Genomic DNA, 15,428 nt, shown 5'->3' with positions numbered 1-15,428 from the left:
GCCAGCTGCTGCTCCATGTCACAGCCCCGGGGGCAGCCAACCCAGACTGGCAAATTTTCCTCAAGTAATGATCAGAACTGCACCACAGCAGCTTTGTGTGGCTCTCCAGAATCCAAGGAGAGCAACCTTCTGCAAAATAAAGTGCTACTGCACATAGATTTTTCTTTTTTGTCCCTGTCTATCACGATCTCACAACACAAAGCACACTTCAGCAGGCTCAGGTTCAATCCAACAAGAAACTGATAAAGGCTCTCTGTCCCTCAGAGAATCTAGCAAAAAAATGAGAATTATAAAAAAATTGTCAACATGTCAAATCTATCATTCCACAGGCAGGAGGTTCCAACTAATCATAAAAAACCCTCACAAATTTCTAGCGCGAAGCATCACTGTTATCGAAAGACATTAAAATGCATTTTTTCTAAGCAATAAGCTTTACTGTTCTACTTCTTCCAGGATTTATTTAAACTCTTTGATCAATTAATTTAACTTCAGTTATCACTAAGAAGAAATATACCTCACTAAATGAAAATCTTATCATTGAGAAAACATGGGAAGATGATACCAAACATCCTCCCAGGATGTCCTGTACAAGCACTGTTGTGCACTGTTGTTCCCTTTGCAGTAGCAGTCTGCCAATTGAGGTAAAAAGAACAAGGAGGTATGAAAAGACCAGAACAAGGCTGTTTACTAATCAAGGCATGAAGGACTTTGCTTAAGTTTTTCCACATGATAGCAAGGAAATAAATTCAAAAGGGTTCTAAGGTTAGGCCTGCCCATTCAAACAGAGTTTTCTCTTTCTCCTTCCTTTTATAAATATCAGAAATGACAACTTCTGCATAAATAATTTATCTTGAATACTGGTGAAGCAGACAGCACTGCTGAAAACAGCAGCAGCTTTCAATAAAACTTTGGAGAGGGGGAAAAGGAAGAGCTGGCTCTGAGCTTGGCACACAAAGGCAGAGATGATCTTGTCTAATCAAGGTCTGTATTAGCTGTGAAATGAGTCCATGTTACTCATAAAGAGATACATAATACAGGGAAGTATTTATCATGCAAAAGTAGGGGGTGGCAGGGAGAAACAAAACTGCATGGTGGGAATCACAGGAGGATAAGGGGATGCAAAGAGGAGAGCTCTGTCCTCAGATGCACAACACAGAGCCCGTGATGAACTGCTAATATCAAAAATAAAAGGAAAAAAATTGTTGCAGGCACTTGTAAATGAACATCTGGGGGAAAGGCTCAATGAGGAGAGCCCAGGGACAGGGTTTAGTGGTGACCTTGGCAGTGCTGGGTTAACAGTTGGACTTGATGATCTTAAAGGTCTTTTCCAACCTAAACAATTCCGTGATTCTATGATTTCCCTTACAAATCACTTTGTAACACAACGGTCCCCTTGTCCCTCACTGTCACTCTACTGAGCAAAGCAGATCTCACTGACATGAAGACATGCCCTACATAAAGACACGTTCAGGGACCCCATGATTTTGATTTGTGCACAACTTTCAAAACTTTCCTTTTTTGCCTGAACACCGTTCAAGAAAATCCTGCAACGCTCCTACAACTATTACAGCAAATCCAGTTGGCTCTCCTGCAGTTACCTGGAGTCTTGATCTTCCTTCCTCTTGCACAATGCAGCAGGTCTGAGCAGGAGGTAAAAGCACTCCCAGCCTCGCTGTGCACACACAGAGAGGCCAAAGCAGAGTCAGAGTCCGAGCTGGCTTCACTTATAAACACTGCTCGGGGGATTTCACTTCCACAAGTGCCTCATCACAAGTTTCAACTCCAAATCAGACTCTCAGACCCACACTGTAAATCAGTAGTGAGGACAATGATTTACTGTTCATCTAATACCTCTGGCTGTGCCACCCTTTTGGGAACACAAAAATCAAAGAAAATGTGAACCATACAACTTCACACAGGGTTTGATTCAGCAAAGGCTCTAAAACTTAAAAACTGCAATCCCAGAGCAGGCAAGGAACTGGGAGAGGCAACCTCATTACACCAACCTTGTGTGAAACTCCTGTCCTTAACACAAATATTTGAGATGCTGCTCACACTACGCTCTTTGCTTGGCTTTTTACAGGATTCTGTGCTTCTAGCTATGTGGGTGATACTGCTAATAGCAAATTTGGTCGCTAACCACCATTCCTGGTTGCAAAGCTCAGAGCTTTCCACTGAACAGCCCTTTACCTGGCTGGCAAGGAGATGGCCCTTTCCTGAGAACAGAGGTAAAAGCACACAGGCCCTCTGCATCTCCTCTTCCCATCCCACTGCATGGTTGAATCTAGTTCAAAACACATACACAACACCACTTGCATCAGACAAATATTTATGGCAAGTTTAGTTCCTTCAGGGACGTGATGAAAATAAATCTACCACTCTTGTAAAAATTTTTGCTCGTGCATTATGCCACAAGTCTGTAGAGATTTCATCTTCTATATGCTTAATTGAATCAAATCCTTACTGAACTGGCATCAGTGGTTCCCCTCGTGACCTCAAAGCACAGGCATGTTAACAACCACAGGAATGACCTGGGTGGGACAGTGTCCCTGCAGTGCCTGGGAATGAATGCAGGTCCCTGCAGTGACAAGAAACATCTCCCAAAGGTGCAGACTTCCAAAGCAGTCTTGAGTTGTTCTCATTTAAGCTGACATGGGATCTTTGGTCATGCCATCTCCTTTGAATATTAAAGACAGCTCCTCTACCTCACACTTATAAAACCAGTCATAGGCCCACATTATTCCAATCCAGCAGATTCTGTAGTAACAAGATGACAATGACTAATTAGAAACTGCATTACTTGCCAACAGGCAAAGGAACCACACACAAAAAAACCCCCCAACAAAATAATGAGAAAAATGGCATCAATAATTTGATAAATTCTGTTACCTGAGAACTAGGCACAAGGGCTTTCCACCAGTGTCCACCTTTCACAAGGTCTACATCGCTCAAGGGCATTGACACTTTGCCAATTACACAGTGGCGTGAGAATTTGTCAAAATCCACTACAGTTAAAAGCAGAGTTCTTCTCTGGGCTTCTAAAAAGGGGATTTCAAATGTGTACCTCTCCTCAAACACCGGGTTCTGCGTTTTGCGTTTCACTCCGGTCTGCTTGGAGTTCTTCTGATCAGGAAGAAGGCAGATCTTCACGTAGGGGTTGGAGTGAGCCATGTCTTGCCTTGAACCATCGTAAGAAATTGGAGGAGGCAGATCTTTAGCCTCGATGACTCTCACTATTAGATAATTATGCAACAGATCATACTGTGTGCTAAAATGCAGCATGCCCAGCTGATACTTCGACAAGATCTCCTCATCTGTCAAGGAGTCCATATCATCACTATTTGAGTCAAGAGAGTACAGTCTTGGTTCAAATTTTCTAAAATAGTCATCTGGGGTGTAGGTTTTCCGCAGGATAGTTGGCTGAACTATTTCTTTCTTAGCTCCTATTATTCCAAACTCGATAGGCTTAATGTCAATCAGCGGAGAACTTGGCCTCCTCGACTCTAGACCTAAACAAGAGAAATGCACAAATACGATTGTCAGAAACTCAACTGAAGCAATTACAGGTGCACATCAACTTCAGGTGCTTCTCTGGGTACAGCTATCCTGTGTCTGTGCAATGCAGGCTCCACAGTGGGACTTTTCCCCATTGCACTGCCAACAATTAACAGCACCCTTAGCTACACCAAAGCACAAGCCCACCCACACTTTTCCCTCCCTGTCCATTTTCACATGCAATTACCACACATATGCCTCAGCAAGAAAAACAGGGCTGGTCCCTTCTACTGTGCTCCTGCAGAACAGGATGAGATTTGAATCAATGTACCTTCAACTTGACTTGATTCCCTGTCTAAAAGATGAAAGAGAAAGCACTACAGTTTGATTTTCTTTCCCACAAGAATTACATTAATGTTGGAAGGACGACCTTACTTGAAATCCGCCGCGTGAGGCTGTAAGTGGACCGTGATGTATCTGACGACGACCGCCTTCTGTCAGGGGAAACATCCTGAAGAGTGGGAGGCAGCTCGCTGATTGTATTATCAGAGTCTCCATCTTTGTCCTCATTTTGGCTGCTTATCCTGTTATAAGGAGAGACCTTTGGATGATTCAACCCAGTACAAGGAGTATATACAGAATAACAATGTGTTCTGGCATTCTGGGTCTCATCTAGGGTGCTCATCCCTGGGTGCTGTGAGGTATCTCCTGATCTATCTGGCAAGCAAAAGGCTGAGCAACTGACTTCAAACCTATGTAAAAAACAGATTCTTTATCTTTCTGTCTGTCTTTCAAACAGAGTTTTATCAGTATTAAAGCACGACACAGGCCACAAAGGCACATGTAACTCAAATCTTGATCAGAAATATTATACTTGTCTCTAAGGAAAAAAAATAGGAAAACCAAAACCCCACAAACCACAAACCTCAAACAGCAGCTTACTGCTATAATTCACAGCTACACTTTGGAAGCACAGACTTTACCAGCAATGAACCATCATGGCAAACCTCTGTGATCAGATATCCCAAACCTACCACACACCTTCCAGTAAAATAAGGCTTTGCAGGTATACCAGTAAAGTTTCAAAACTCGATCTTATAAACACAATTCATCAAGAGCTATTTATTGGCATGCCTTTTTAAATAATTGGCTGCTTTTTATCCACTTCTATAAACCAGACACAATTCTCACCAGACAGTAATTTTACTGCCCAGGGGTCTTGGTGGGAGCAGGGAAGTTGGCAGGATCTAAATGACAAAGCAAATTTTGGTGAGAGCTGTAGCAGCTTTGAGAAGACTCAGCAGAAGACTGGCATCACAGAGAAGTCCATGTGTAACTCCTGTTTCAGTGTGTTTAAATATATACACCTGCACACAAGTTGTTTTCGTATACAACAACATTCTGGTTGCAAGCCTCAATGTGTCACAGCTGCAGTGGCTCCAAAAAGCAGTGAGGACCTCCCAGCTTGACTGAAAGAGGGGCAAGAGCAGACAGTAATAACTACAGGAGACAAAGTCTCCAACTGAATGCTCAGAGGGGAGTGCTGCCAATGGAAATGAAATCACACAACGGTGCATGACGTGTGTGCATCTGTTTTGCATCATGCAAAACAGCTCATCCACGAGACAGAAAATAGCAGCAGATCACAGGGAAAGTGTCAGCATGAAATGAGCAAAGCAAAAGGGAATTCTGTGTGTTTTGCTTCCAATTCACCCTTTCTACGTGCGTGGCTCAGCTGTGTATAAATGAAGTAAGTTGAATCATTTTCATTAGTAACCAATGACTGGAACAGAGCAAATCACATACTCTGCAAGAAGCAGTAAACTTGCAGAAAAGCCCCCCAAATATAAAAAAACCCCAACAACCAAACCCCAAAAATCAACTGGAAATTCTTATCCAAACCCATGAAGTTCACAGCAGGTTCTATGCAAATCTCACCAATTCAGACTCACACAACTCATCTACACTAAAAAAAAAAATCTGTTAATAATCAAAACCAAACCCTATGCTAAAAGAGGCATACAATATTTGCACAGCTCTGCAACCCATTAAAGGCAGTCCAAATCATGCAGTTTGATATATAATCAGTACTTGGAACACAAATAGCTTTTCCATGTATAAATGCAGCTCTACACAATCACAGGTGGCATTTGGATATGCTTGTGTTTGAGAAGCAAACGCACAGAATGAGGCGAAGGCAGGGTGAAAAGGGAATCAGGAAGAGAGGCATTAAGGATGTTCTACAATGGGTAAACGTAATAGTGAGTTAATAACATACAGATGACCTTTAGTAAGGAAATTGCTACTGAGCCACAATAATTTTTCCTCAAATAAACTTTGGCTCTGGTTAAAGCAGCTCTGTTTCTGTTTAATCCGAACCTTTGGAAAGAGGAGTCTTGTCCTGATTTCAATTCAGCCTCACAGTGTGCACTGTTTATCTTTGGGGTTTGTGTAGAATATTCTGTAACAGTCAGCTCCAACATGAACCCTCATTCCCAGCCCATTTCTGCAAAGACCAGGATGCAAGTGCTCCTCATGAAATAACAAGAAGCCACCAGGCACTCAGATGAACACAACTGGACTCACTGCAGGAAGAGTGCTTTTTTTTCCCTAAGTTGTCACTGTAAAAAATTCAGAAAGTGAGAAAAATCCATAGTGTCCCAGAGGAAGGGCTTTAACTTGCAGCTTTAACATCCCTCCTGAATTTCCAGGACAATGAGCTGCCAAAGGGAAAACCTATGGACAGAAAGCTAAGGATGGGTCTTTAAGCACAGGCATTCAGATGTTTACTAGTTCACCAATGAGGACCATAAAAGCAGTTTTCCCCAGGGGAGTGGGTAAGGTGAGGAATGAACAAATTGCATTCTGCATTACACCAGTGTCCTGGGCTCATGATGAAATGGCAAGGTGGAAAGATCTCAGCTGAAAACTTAGATCAAATAGATCAAAACTTAGATCTATTTTTAAAACACTTTCAGGCTGCAATCAGGACAATAAATTGATTTGTTCCCAAATTCAAAATACAGTGATGTCAAATTTGTTTTTCCTTGCAGGGGTTGCCACTAACTCCAAAAGCTCCCTTTTCAAAAATAAGAGCTAAAAAAAAAGAATGAGGGGTCAACTGGCATACACAGATCTCTGAGCACTTAAAAACATACCCATCAAACACCTTATTCTAAGACCAAATCCAAATTCTTACTCTGCCCACACATCTAACTCCAGACATTGTTCCCTACCTCCAAAACCACATCTGGATATTTAAGAGCATAAGATCAACACAGTGAAAACAGGAATCTTCTTTGGCTTCTGAATTCTGAGCCAACAGAGGCTGCATGGGATCATTTCCACCTTAAACCTGCACACACAAAAAGCTTGGCTCTCGTGTTCATCAGCAAGCAAAACATGCTGAATCTGGCTCCTGCCTTTTACTTTCTTTTCATCTTCCAGATTCTTGTTCCTCTACAGGCTCATTTTTTCTCCTCTCAATCACATCCCCTTGACTCTTTTACCTCTCCATATCTCCTCTGCTCTCTTTGTCCTCCTCACTTAAATAATTTCTGGGTTCCCTCACCATTTTCCAACAAAATCACCCTGGAAGCATAGATTATTGTCACATTTCCTGGCATTACCCTGGGTTCATCTCAGCTCAAGAAGAGGAGCCCACTGCCCTTTGAAGCAAGCAAAGCCTGATCTCCAGCTTCTAAATCAATGTGTATTACAAGCATCCTCAGAAATCCCAGGATTTGCAACAGTGATGGTGACTTCAGTGATCCCAAGGCATGGCAGCAACCCTGTACCCTCAAAAAGCAAAGCTACTTCTCTCCTGTGTCCTCCTCTTTGGTGCCTGCTGCCCCTCTCAGGCATTATCTCTGGGAACTCACCTTCTCTCGGCACTTAGAGACCTTAACTGCACCAAATCACCTGAAACCAGATGGAAAGATGGATATGTGGCCTGGGCTGGGGTCCCAGGGACTCTTCTCAGGGTTGTGAGTGTCCATAGGTGAAGAATAAAGCACAATAGGGTTGAAGAACCAGGTTGGTTTTTTCCAGAGCATGTTGTCTTCTGCTTATGGTCATTCCAGTAAGTTACTGTAGGGGCTTTCAGACAGAGCAGGACTGGGGGGAAACAATACAAGCTGGAGAAAGCATTTTATGAGTCCAAAGGTCTCCATGTTCACTATCTGTGGCAGAGTCCAACTCATCTGCAAGCCACCATACATCTAAGTTTTGAGATAAGAAGAACAGAGCTTCAGTGCCCACAGTGCCCCTTTAGCCACACAGAAGGATCCAGCAGTCATAAACTAAACCATGGTACAGTCACCCCACACCTCCAAATACACAAGATGTCCCTTCTGCTACTCAGCACACCAGACAAACTCTGAATCACCCTCTCACTACAAGCCCAGCTACTTGTTCCCAAGATGTAATTGCTCCTGTACCAATCTTTCCACGTCCAATACTGCAACCTCATCACTGTGCTCTCCTGTGCGTGATGCTTTCCTATTTAGCATTGATTTTGTTTCCATTCTCCATTAATTGCAGGTGAATCCATTTCTGGGCATATATCACACTCTTAAATATGCTGCTTCACATTTAAAAACCACTCCAACACATCTTGAACAGCTCTATTTTTATTGCTTCAGTATTAATTACCATCCTATTCTACCTGGATTCAAAAGAGTACACAGACAAGACTGCGATTTAAACATGAGAATTTATTTCATGCAGCACCAAGACATGAACCTTCCAGCCCTGAGATAGAGCAACAGCAGGTACTCACAGGAGTAGGTAAAATCACCTGAGTGTCTCAGTGCCTAGGTACCAAACTCTGAGCATCATATGATGCACTAAAGAGGCCTCTCCTGTGTCACAAATTCTGGACACGCTGTCCATCAAACAGTCTGCTCCCACAAAAGACAGCCCAGCCCAGCTGACAACACAGCCACTAAAACACTGGAGAGTTCTGCTCCCTTCTTGGTTTCCTTAATGCCTCCACAGGGTCACCTCTGTGCCGCAGATTCCCAGTTGAGAGGGAGTAAAACAGGGAAGACTTCACTGACTTCCTTTGTAATGGATTTGCAAATACACTAATCAGAGCTCCAGATAGAACCTGGTGCTGGTGCTGTGGTTCTTTAATGATTTGAGAAAAAATCTTGAAGAGTCCTAAGGTGACACAAGAGATCAAGTCCTGCTAAATGAAACTTTAAATGAATTTCCCCTTCAGAGCATGTACGAGCTATGCCTTTCATCTGCCTATATGATAACCACCTTCACGCTAGGATAAGAAAATATTTCAAAACAACCTCATCAGCATTTCAGCCAAGTTGAAGTGCTCCAAAGGGCTGGTCCATTTGAGGAGGAAATAGGACTGAAGATGAAAGGTATCTTTAGAAAAGGGTGCACAGCTAAACCAGCTATCAGCTTGCTACGCCAGCTGACAAAACAACTTCTGTCTTACCCATCAGAAAAGGTTTTTACAAAGACTAACCTTGCTATTTGAGTTACCAGAGCTGCCCTTTGTCACCTTGCTGTGAGTAGCCTGCGTTCCCACCCTCAGGAGGTTCCTCCTTTCTAAGTGGCACCCTCTGAATGTCCCACTGCACCAACACTCTCATCGCAGCTGAACAGTCCTTGGGTAAAGCTAGGAAATCGTGCATCTAAACTTACAGCCAGGCTGGAGTTTGAGCAGGAAAAGGTCCCAGGATTTCAACTTCATCTTCATTTGTTTGACAACAGCTACAGTCGAAACACTTCTGACAACAATTTCTACAAGTCCACCGGCACAGCAAGAGATCCGAGATTCTAGCGAGCAGACCCTGAAGCCATTGGAAACCAAAGTACAACATTACAACCCATCAACAGCTATTGAGAAAAAACATTCAGCTGTATTTATGTTTGTGTTTCTGCAACAGAACATTAAGAACTGTATTTATTTCAGCTATACCAACAGACAAGTGCTACGCAGTTACCAGCCCAACCCCACCGATGCCATAACAAGGCAGGGAAATAAGCATTCTCCACAGGTATTTTCCCTCTAGTAGAGATTTATTATTATGTAGGTTGGCAAGAGGGTGGTTTACAAAACACTGTGGTGTAGCAACATGCCAGAGTAGAAACATGCATATTCCTTCATGAACATCAACAAACTAATAGATCAGCAAACATACAACAGAAGGAATTAAAAACAGAAGGTAAGTGAAAGCTCCAATTTAATCCAGCAAGGATCTATTTAATTAACACAGCAGTGTGAACACACCTGGTCCCTGCAGATGTACCAGTTAACATTTGTATGATCCATACACATATAGCATTACAGCCCAACAAACTCGCCACTAAAATGGATTAGCCAAAGCACACCATCCATGTCTCTCCTCTGCTATGATGATTAATTTATTGAAGAACCTTCCATGATATTTTTTAAAAGAACTTAGTTGACCCAGAAAAATACTTCATTTCTTAGGCTTCCATGATGGCACTGGCAGCACCACCTGTAACAGTGCTCCTCTGCTGTGACAACCAGGGGTGTGAGCTCCCCATCCGAGGGGCAGTGGCCTGTGGCCCCATCTCCTGCCATCCCTACAGCCTTCCCTCTGTTTGCTTTGAGAGGATGAGAGAGATAAACTTTAGCCCATTTCCCACCCACATCAAGTTCTGCAGTTCATGCAAAGGCTCATTGAGCAGCACAAGGGCACTGGTAAGAAAGGGCACCGCTCCATAGGCGCAGGGGAGACACACAGCTGCCAGGGCACAGCACCTGCATCCAGGGTCAAACAGCATTACAACTGTGTGTGACCTTGAAATGTTCCTAAGAAGCTGAAGAAATAAAGCATATGAGATTTTCTCCACAGATATCTCCCCCAAAATACTCAAGACATTTGCAGTATTCATGAGTGTACAGATACAAGGGCATTACCACACCACGAGGGGTTTCCTTGGAGGAACTCTGATCTACAGAGAAGACTCCTCAGAAACATGTCTTTCTGCTCCAGTAAAACACATATTTCTTTCCATAAACAAAATCTGGGCATTGAAAAACAAAAATTACCAGCCCAAAATGTGGTGCAGTACTTATATCTAGGACATCAGCAGAGAGTCAGAAAATACGAGACAATCCCCTCAGGATGGTGCGAGGAGACAGAGTGGGGAGTGAATCATCAGATTAACTCACCTCATTTATTGGTTCCAACTGTCCTTTTAGACATCCAGAATGAAGCAAAGGGAAACAAAATGAAAAAGACAAAAACAGGTTAGCAATGCTCAAATAACTTTAAATTTTCTGCCATGACATGCCCCAGCCTGGGATGAGCTTGAATTTCTGGCAAGACAGTACCCTGTAGATATAAGAGGAAGGAGAAGTCTCCTGACAGGGCATAAGTTTCTGCTGTTTCCAGTCCTTCTCCACCAAGCTTACTCTGCTTCTCCTTCCCCAGGAGCAAAATTCCCAAACTCGTCCTGGAGCATCAGAGTCCTGCTCATTGCTCCTTGCAAATGGGGTATCACAAGTAACCACTTCTTTTATTTTTTTTAATAACCTGTCGCTAATTGCAGCAACTACTTGCTGCTGACAGTAAACCACATCAAAATTTTCCAGTGGGAAAAAAAAAGGCTTCTCTCCAGATTCAGCCCATATCAATGCAGCTTCAGTGCCAACTTGTTGCAGCAACATTTCTAGGACGGGATACAGACTGAATACTCTTCATTATGTACACATCATTGGGCACCTTCAGCCTCATCCTCAGATGTGAGTTGAAGAATACATAAGACAGAAGTTAAATGCTTGAGCCACACACTCCAAAAATCCACGCTGCAGCCACCTGCCCCAAATCACAGCCAAGAAGTCATAACAAACCAGTGTTTTATTCACAAAGCCACCCTTGCAACATTATACTTGACTCATTTCCTTTATAGTTGGAGACTCAGTAGCATTTCTGATGCCTGCTGAAATGTCTTTCCTATCGCGTTCCCTTGATAATGCCTAAAAGTTTCCTAATTGTCCCGGATGTCTTTCTATAGGTGGAATCTCTAAAAAACAAACCCAAACAACACAAAACCACAGAACAGAACAAAACAAAACCGAAACAAACAAAAAACCCCCAAACTTCATTCTACTCTTCCACGTGTAGAAATTGGTTCCCAGCTTTATGCTCATGACAGGGGCAAGACCAGCCTTTTATAAAGAAGCTGGGATGTAGAGGTTCCAAGAACTCTCCCGTGGACCACATTTTGGTGCAAGTCTCCCTTTTAAACTTCTTGGAAGCCACTGCTTGCCAAACAGGCCACCACTTGTTAGAAGCACACACTAAAATACTAGAAAAGCTGAAGTGCAATATGACAAGACAGCGATTACAGATAACCATGGACCAACTGTTTAAGAAAACTGTAAATGGTTTAAAGGGCTTTGTCATTCCTTATTAATGCAAAGTTGCAGTCAAAGCTACAGTGGTTTAGCAAAGCTGCAAGGAGGATATTTAAATTGCTCTAAAACAAAGCAGCTGGATCCATGCCACTCAATCGAATGCCATAGCACGTGCCATGAGAAGAAACTGGCTTTTCCAAGTGGCCCACAGGGATGCACGGCAGGCTCGTGTTAAACAGCCCTCCCAGTCACCATCAGTCATCAGTGACGTGAACCCAGCCCTGTGTGCCACCAGCCCCAAGGGCACACACAGCTGCCCCAAAAGTACCATGAGAAGTGAGCCTGTGACCACCCACAAATCTCCACCAGGAAACAGGAGGGCAGGGATAAGAACTAGACATTATAGTGCTGGAGAGGTAAACAAGTCACCAGCACCATACGGGGCTGAAATGCAGGGCCCATGAAAGGAAAGCAAACACGACCACCTGTTCATCCACCTCGCTCACACCAGGCAGGTGGGTCAGGGCTGGGGAGGGGCAGAGGTTTAAGGAAGGATGCAGCAGTGAGTTGGCGCTGGGGGATCCCTGAGAGCACAGCTGCTGCAGTGCACTCAGCAACCCCCAGAGAAGAGCCCAACCCCTGGGGTCGGGAGGCACCGTCATGCCCTGCCACGTCATTGCAAGCTGGCCGAGCAGAGAACAACCTAGATGGGAGTCTCCAGCCCCGAGTGAACCCTCATCGAGGGCCAGGTGCACCCCTCTGCTGAGGCTGAGTGCGAGGCAGGGCTCCATCTCCACACCCAGGGGCCCAGTCCCAGAGTCTGCCCGGGCCTGGGTGGGGGTCCCCTGCTCCAAGTCAGCACAGACACCAATCCCAACCGGGTCCACAGACCAGTGACAACGTGCCACAGTGGCAGTGCCCCTGGGGATTCTGCAGCAGGGTGGGGTCCTCACTGGTGACAGACTGTATTGTGCCCCTGCAGTTTCACCCCAGGAAAGGCTCACAAGCTCCATCGCAGTGAATACCACAGCCTGGGACAGTACAGTCCCCGCAGCTACACATCTGCGGGTGGCCCCTCACCATGACTGACACCGCCGTGGGGGGATAACGCGGTGTTGCTGCTGTTCTGAGTCCCCATCCGGGTAGCCTACCTTGTACCCACGGGCCCCGACAGCCGTGCTGCCGAAGGCAAGTGCCGTGTCCAGCCCCACTCGAGACCCCTGCCAAGCCAGGGGGCTCCGGGAGCCCCGAAGGACACCTCCGGTGGGGTCCAGCCGGGGCAGCTCCCTCAGCATCCCCGCTCCCACCCGGCGGGCGCGGCGGCGGCTCAGCCCCGAGCGGGAGGGAACGGGGGGACGGCGAGACGGGTGGAGGGGGACGCGGCCCCGCGGGACGGGGGTGCCGAGTGGCGTCGGTAGCGGGGTCTGTAGCAGCGCCCGGCCGGCCTGCGAGGCTGGAGATGCCCCGCTCGTGTTCATCACGAACTGGGCGGCTGCGCTCTGAGCAACGGGTGAGAAACGGGCATTTCGGAGGTCTCTCAGGGTCTGAACAAGCCCGACAACAATTAAGCCCCACAACGCTGGGTGAGCCCATCCATCACCCAGCAGCCCGCGGCTCCCCGCAGCCCAGGGCGCCTGTGCCTCCCACCCCGTGGGTGCCCCCCACCCCGCCAGACTGTGCCCAGGCTGGAGGGGCCCATCGCATCTCAGTCTGCCCGCGGGGTTCAGTATCCTCCTCCCTCCAAGAAGTCCTCGTGCAAAATCAGGACTCCCACGTCCCCGGGGCCATCCCGCTCCCCCGGCAGAGAGGAGAGAGGCCCGAGGGCTGCTCGCCAACCCCGCGGGGATCCGCTCTCGCCCCGGCGCCTCGGGAGCAACAGCTGCCGGCCCCGCTCCTGCCCCGGCCCCGCCTGGCCCCTCGCCGGGAGCCGCCGTCGCCGCCGGGAACTCCTCCCCAGAAGTTCCCCCGAAGTTGTGCACCCGCACCGGGCACGGAGCACGGGGGGATGAGGGGGGCCCGCCGCGGCACCGCACGCGTCCCGCAGACGCCCCAGACGCCCCGCCATCCCCAGGGATGAGCGGCGGCCCGGGGGCTCCGCACCCACCTGGATGTACGCCATGGCTCCGCGGGCGCGCCCGCCGCCTCCCGCCGCGCGGCTCCACCCGCGCCCGCCGCGCAGCAGCCGCAGCGGCACCGGCACCGCCCCGGGCGGGGGCACCGGGGGGCGGCCCCCGCGGGCAGCACCGGCCCCGCGCAGCCACCGCCGGCGCGGGGGGACCCGCCGCCCCCGCGGGGCCGGGTGGAGGGAGCGGGGCTGGAGCTCCGAGCAGCTCCCGCCCGGCCCGGCCCTGCCCGCGGAGCCTCCGCGGGGCCGCAACAGGTCCGCCGTAGCGCGGGCGAACACTGACCTCCAGAGGGCCCGGCGCGGAAATTCAGGGATGCGAACCCCTCCTGGCCGCCGGGACACGGCGCCGGTGGAAGCGGGGCACGGCCGGGCAGGTGCGAGCGGTGGCCGTGGCGGATAAAGTGGTTTTACAGCAGCGTTTTGCCACGATGAGTTCGTTGTGTGAGAGGATGCCACGGACACACCTGAGGTTCAACACGGATGCGGTTGTTTCATGAGCTTGAATGAACAAAACGTACACACTCACGCCTTCCCTGGCAGAGGTGAGGTAGCTGGAGCAAGGAGTGAGCTTGGAACCCAAAGACCTTAATGAACATCGTGTCCCTGCGCTTAAATGTTGGGTCCAGCCAGAGGCAGGGTGGGAGGAAACGTGGTCCAGCAATGGGCAAATCCCACTACGTGGGTGGTTTGACCTCAAGAGCTCAAGTAGCAAAGCGCTCTTTTGAGGTCAAACTCTTGAAAGCACAGGAAAATCGGGGATTTGGGGCTGTTCTCTTGAGCACCACTTTGGTGCCACACAAATTAGAGGCTTCCCGGCATCCTGGTGTAAACAAAGGCTTCTGACCTCGGTTTTGGAGGACACTCTCAGGCTTCTCAAAGCAGTTTACAGCTCAGCCCAGCTGGACGGTCGGCAGTTGCTACAGGGCATCTCCTCGAGTCACAACAACCCTGACTCACCACGTTTCAGTTTACTGTGGTGAATGGTAAAAGCATCTCCTCTGCTCTGGAGAAGAGGATACTCCAGCTTTAAATGTTGTCCACACTAAGAACAGTGGTGACTGCTGCTCCTTGTGGTAAGGAGGGAGCATCTGGGGCAGGATGTCTTTGGAAAGCTCTTGCATTACTGATCTCATTTAGTTGCCCATTTAGGTTCTCATTGAATTCAGTGAAAACTCCTGTTGACTTCCGTGGGAAGGGCCATACTCTGAATCAAAAAAAAAATAAATGCTCCTTTTCCCCAGGGAGAGCAGCTACTGCTTTAGAAGAATAATTACCACAGTGAAGATAAGCAAGAAAAAAAGCCTGTAGTGCTTACGTGTTTCAGGCAGTTTTGAGCATACGATTAAACTGTGGTACAAGTTGTTTGTCAATTTTTGCTCTGCAGTTCTTTTTAATTCCACTTTTTTCCAAGTGCCAGTGTTTAAAATGTCAGCCTTTACTTTGAATATTGTT

General features: G+C 47.2%; 1 protein-coding gene across 1 annotated transcript in view; it reads right to left on the bottom strand.

The window, feature by feature from the left end:
- The window catches only part of SYT17 (synaptotagmin 17), a 34,027-nt gene extending 20,021 nt beyond the window's left edge, over positions 1–14,006 (bottom strand). The window contains exons 1-5 of the mRNA XM_017813616.1: positions 13,956–14,006; positions 10,664–10,681; positions 9,163–9,311; positions 3,931–4,079; positions 2,890–3,509 (exon numbers count right to left, since the gene is read on the bottom strand). Of these exons, the coding sequence (XP_017669105.1) occupies positions 2,890–3,509; positions 3,931–4,079; positions 9,163–9,311; positions 10,664–10,681; positions 13,956–13,970 (951 nt within the window). The 5' untranslated portion in view covers positions 13,971–14,006. The remainder of the gene's footprint in view (positions 1–2,889; positions 3,510–3,930; positions 4,080–9,162; positions 9,312–10,663; positions 10,682–13,955) is intronic.
- Between the last annotated feature and the right edge of the window lie 1,422 nt (positions 14,007–15,428).

This window comes from Lepidothrix coronata, unplaced genomic scaffold (genome assembly GCF_001604755.1).
Source record: "Lepidothrix coronata isolate B3197 unplaced genomic scaffold, Lepidothrix_coronata-1.0 Scaffold41, whole genome shotgun sequence".
NCBI classification, from domain to species: Eukaryota; Metazoa; Chordata; class Aves; order Passeriformes; family Pipridae; genus Lepidothrix; species Lepidothrix coronata.
The sequence above is the reverse complement of the archived record's forward strand: the minus strand, read 5'-3'. Positions and strand labels throughout refer to the sequence as shown.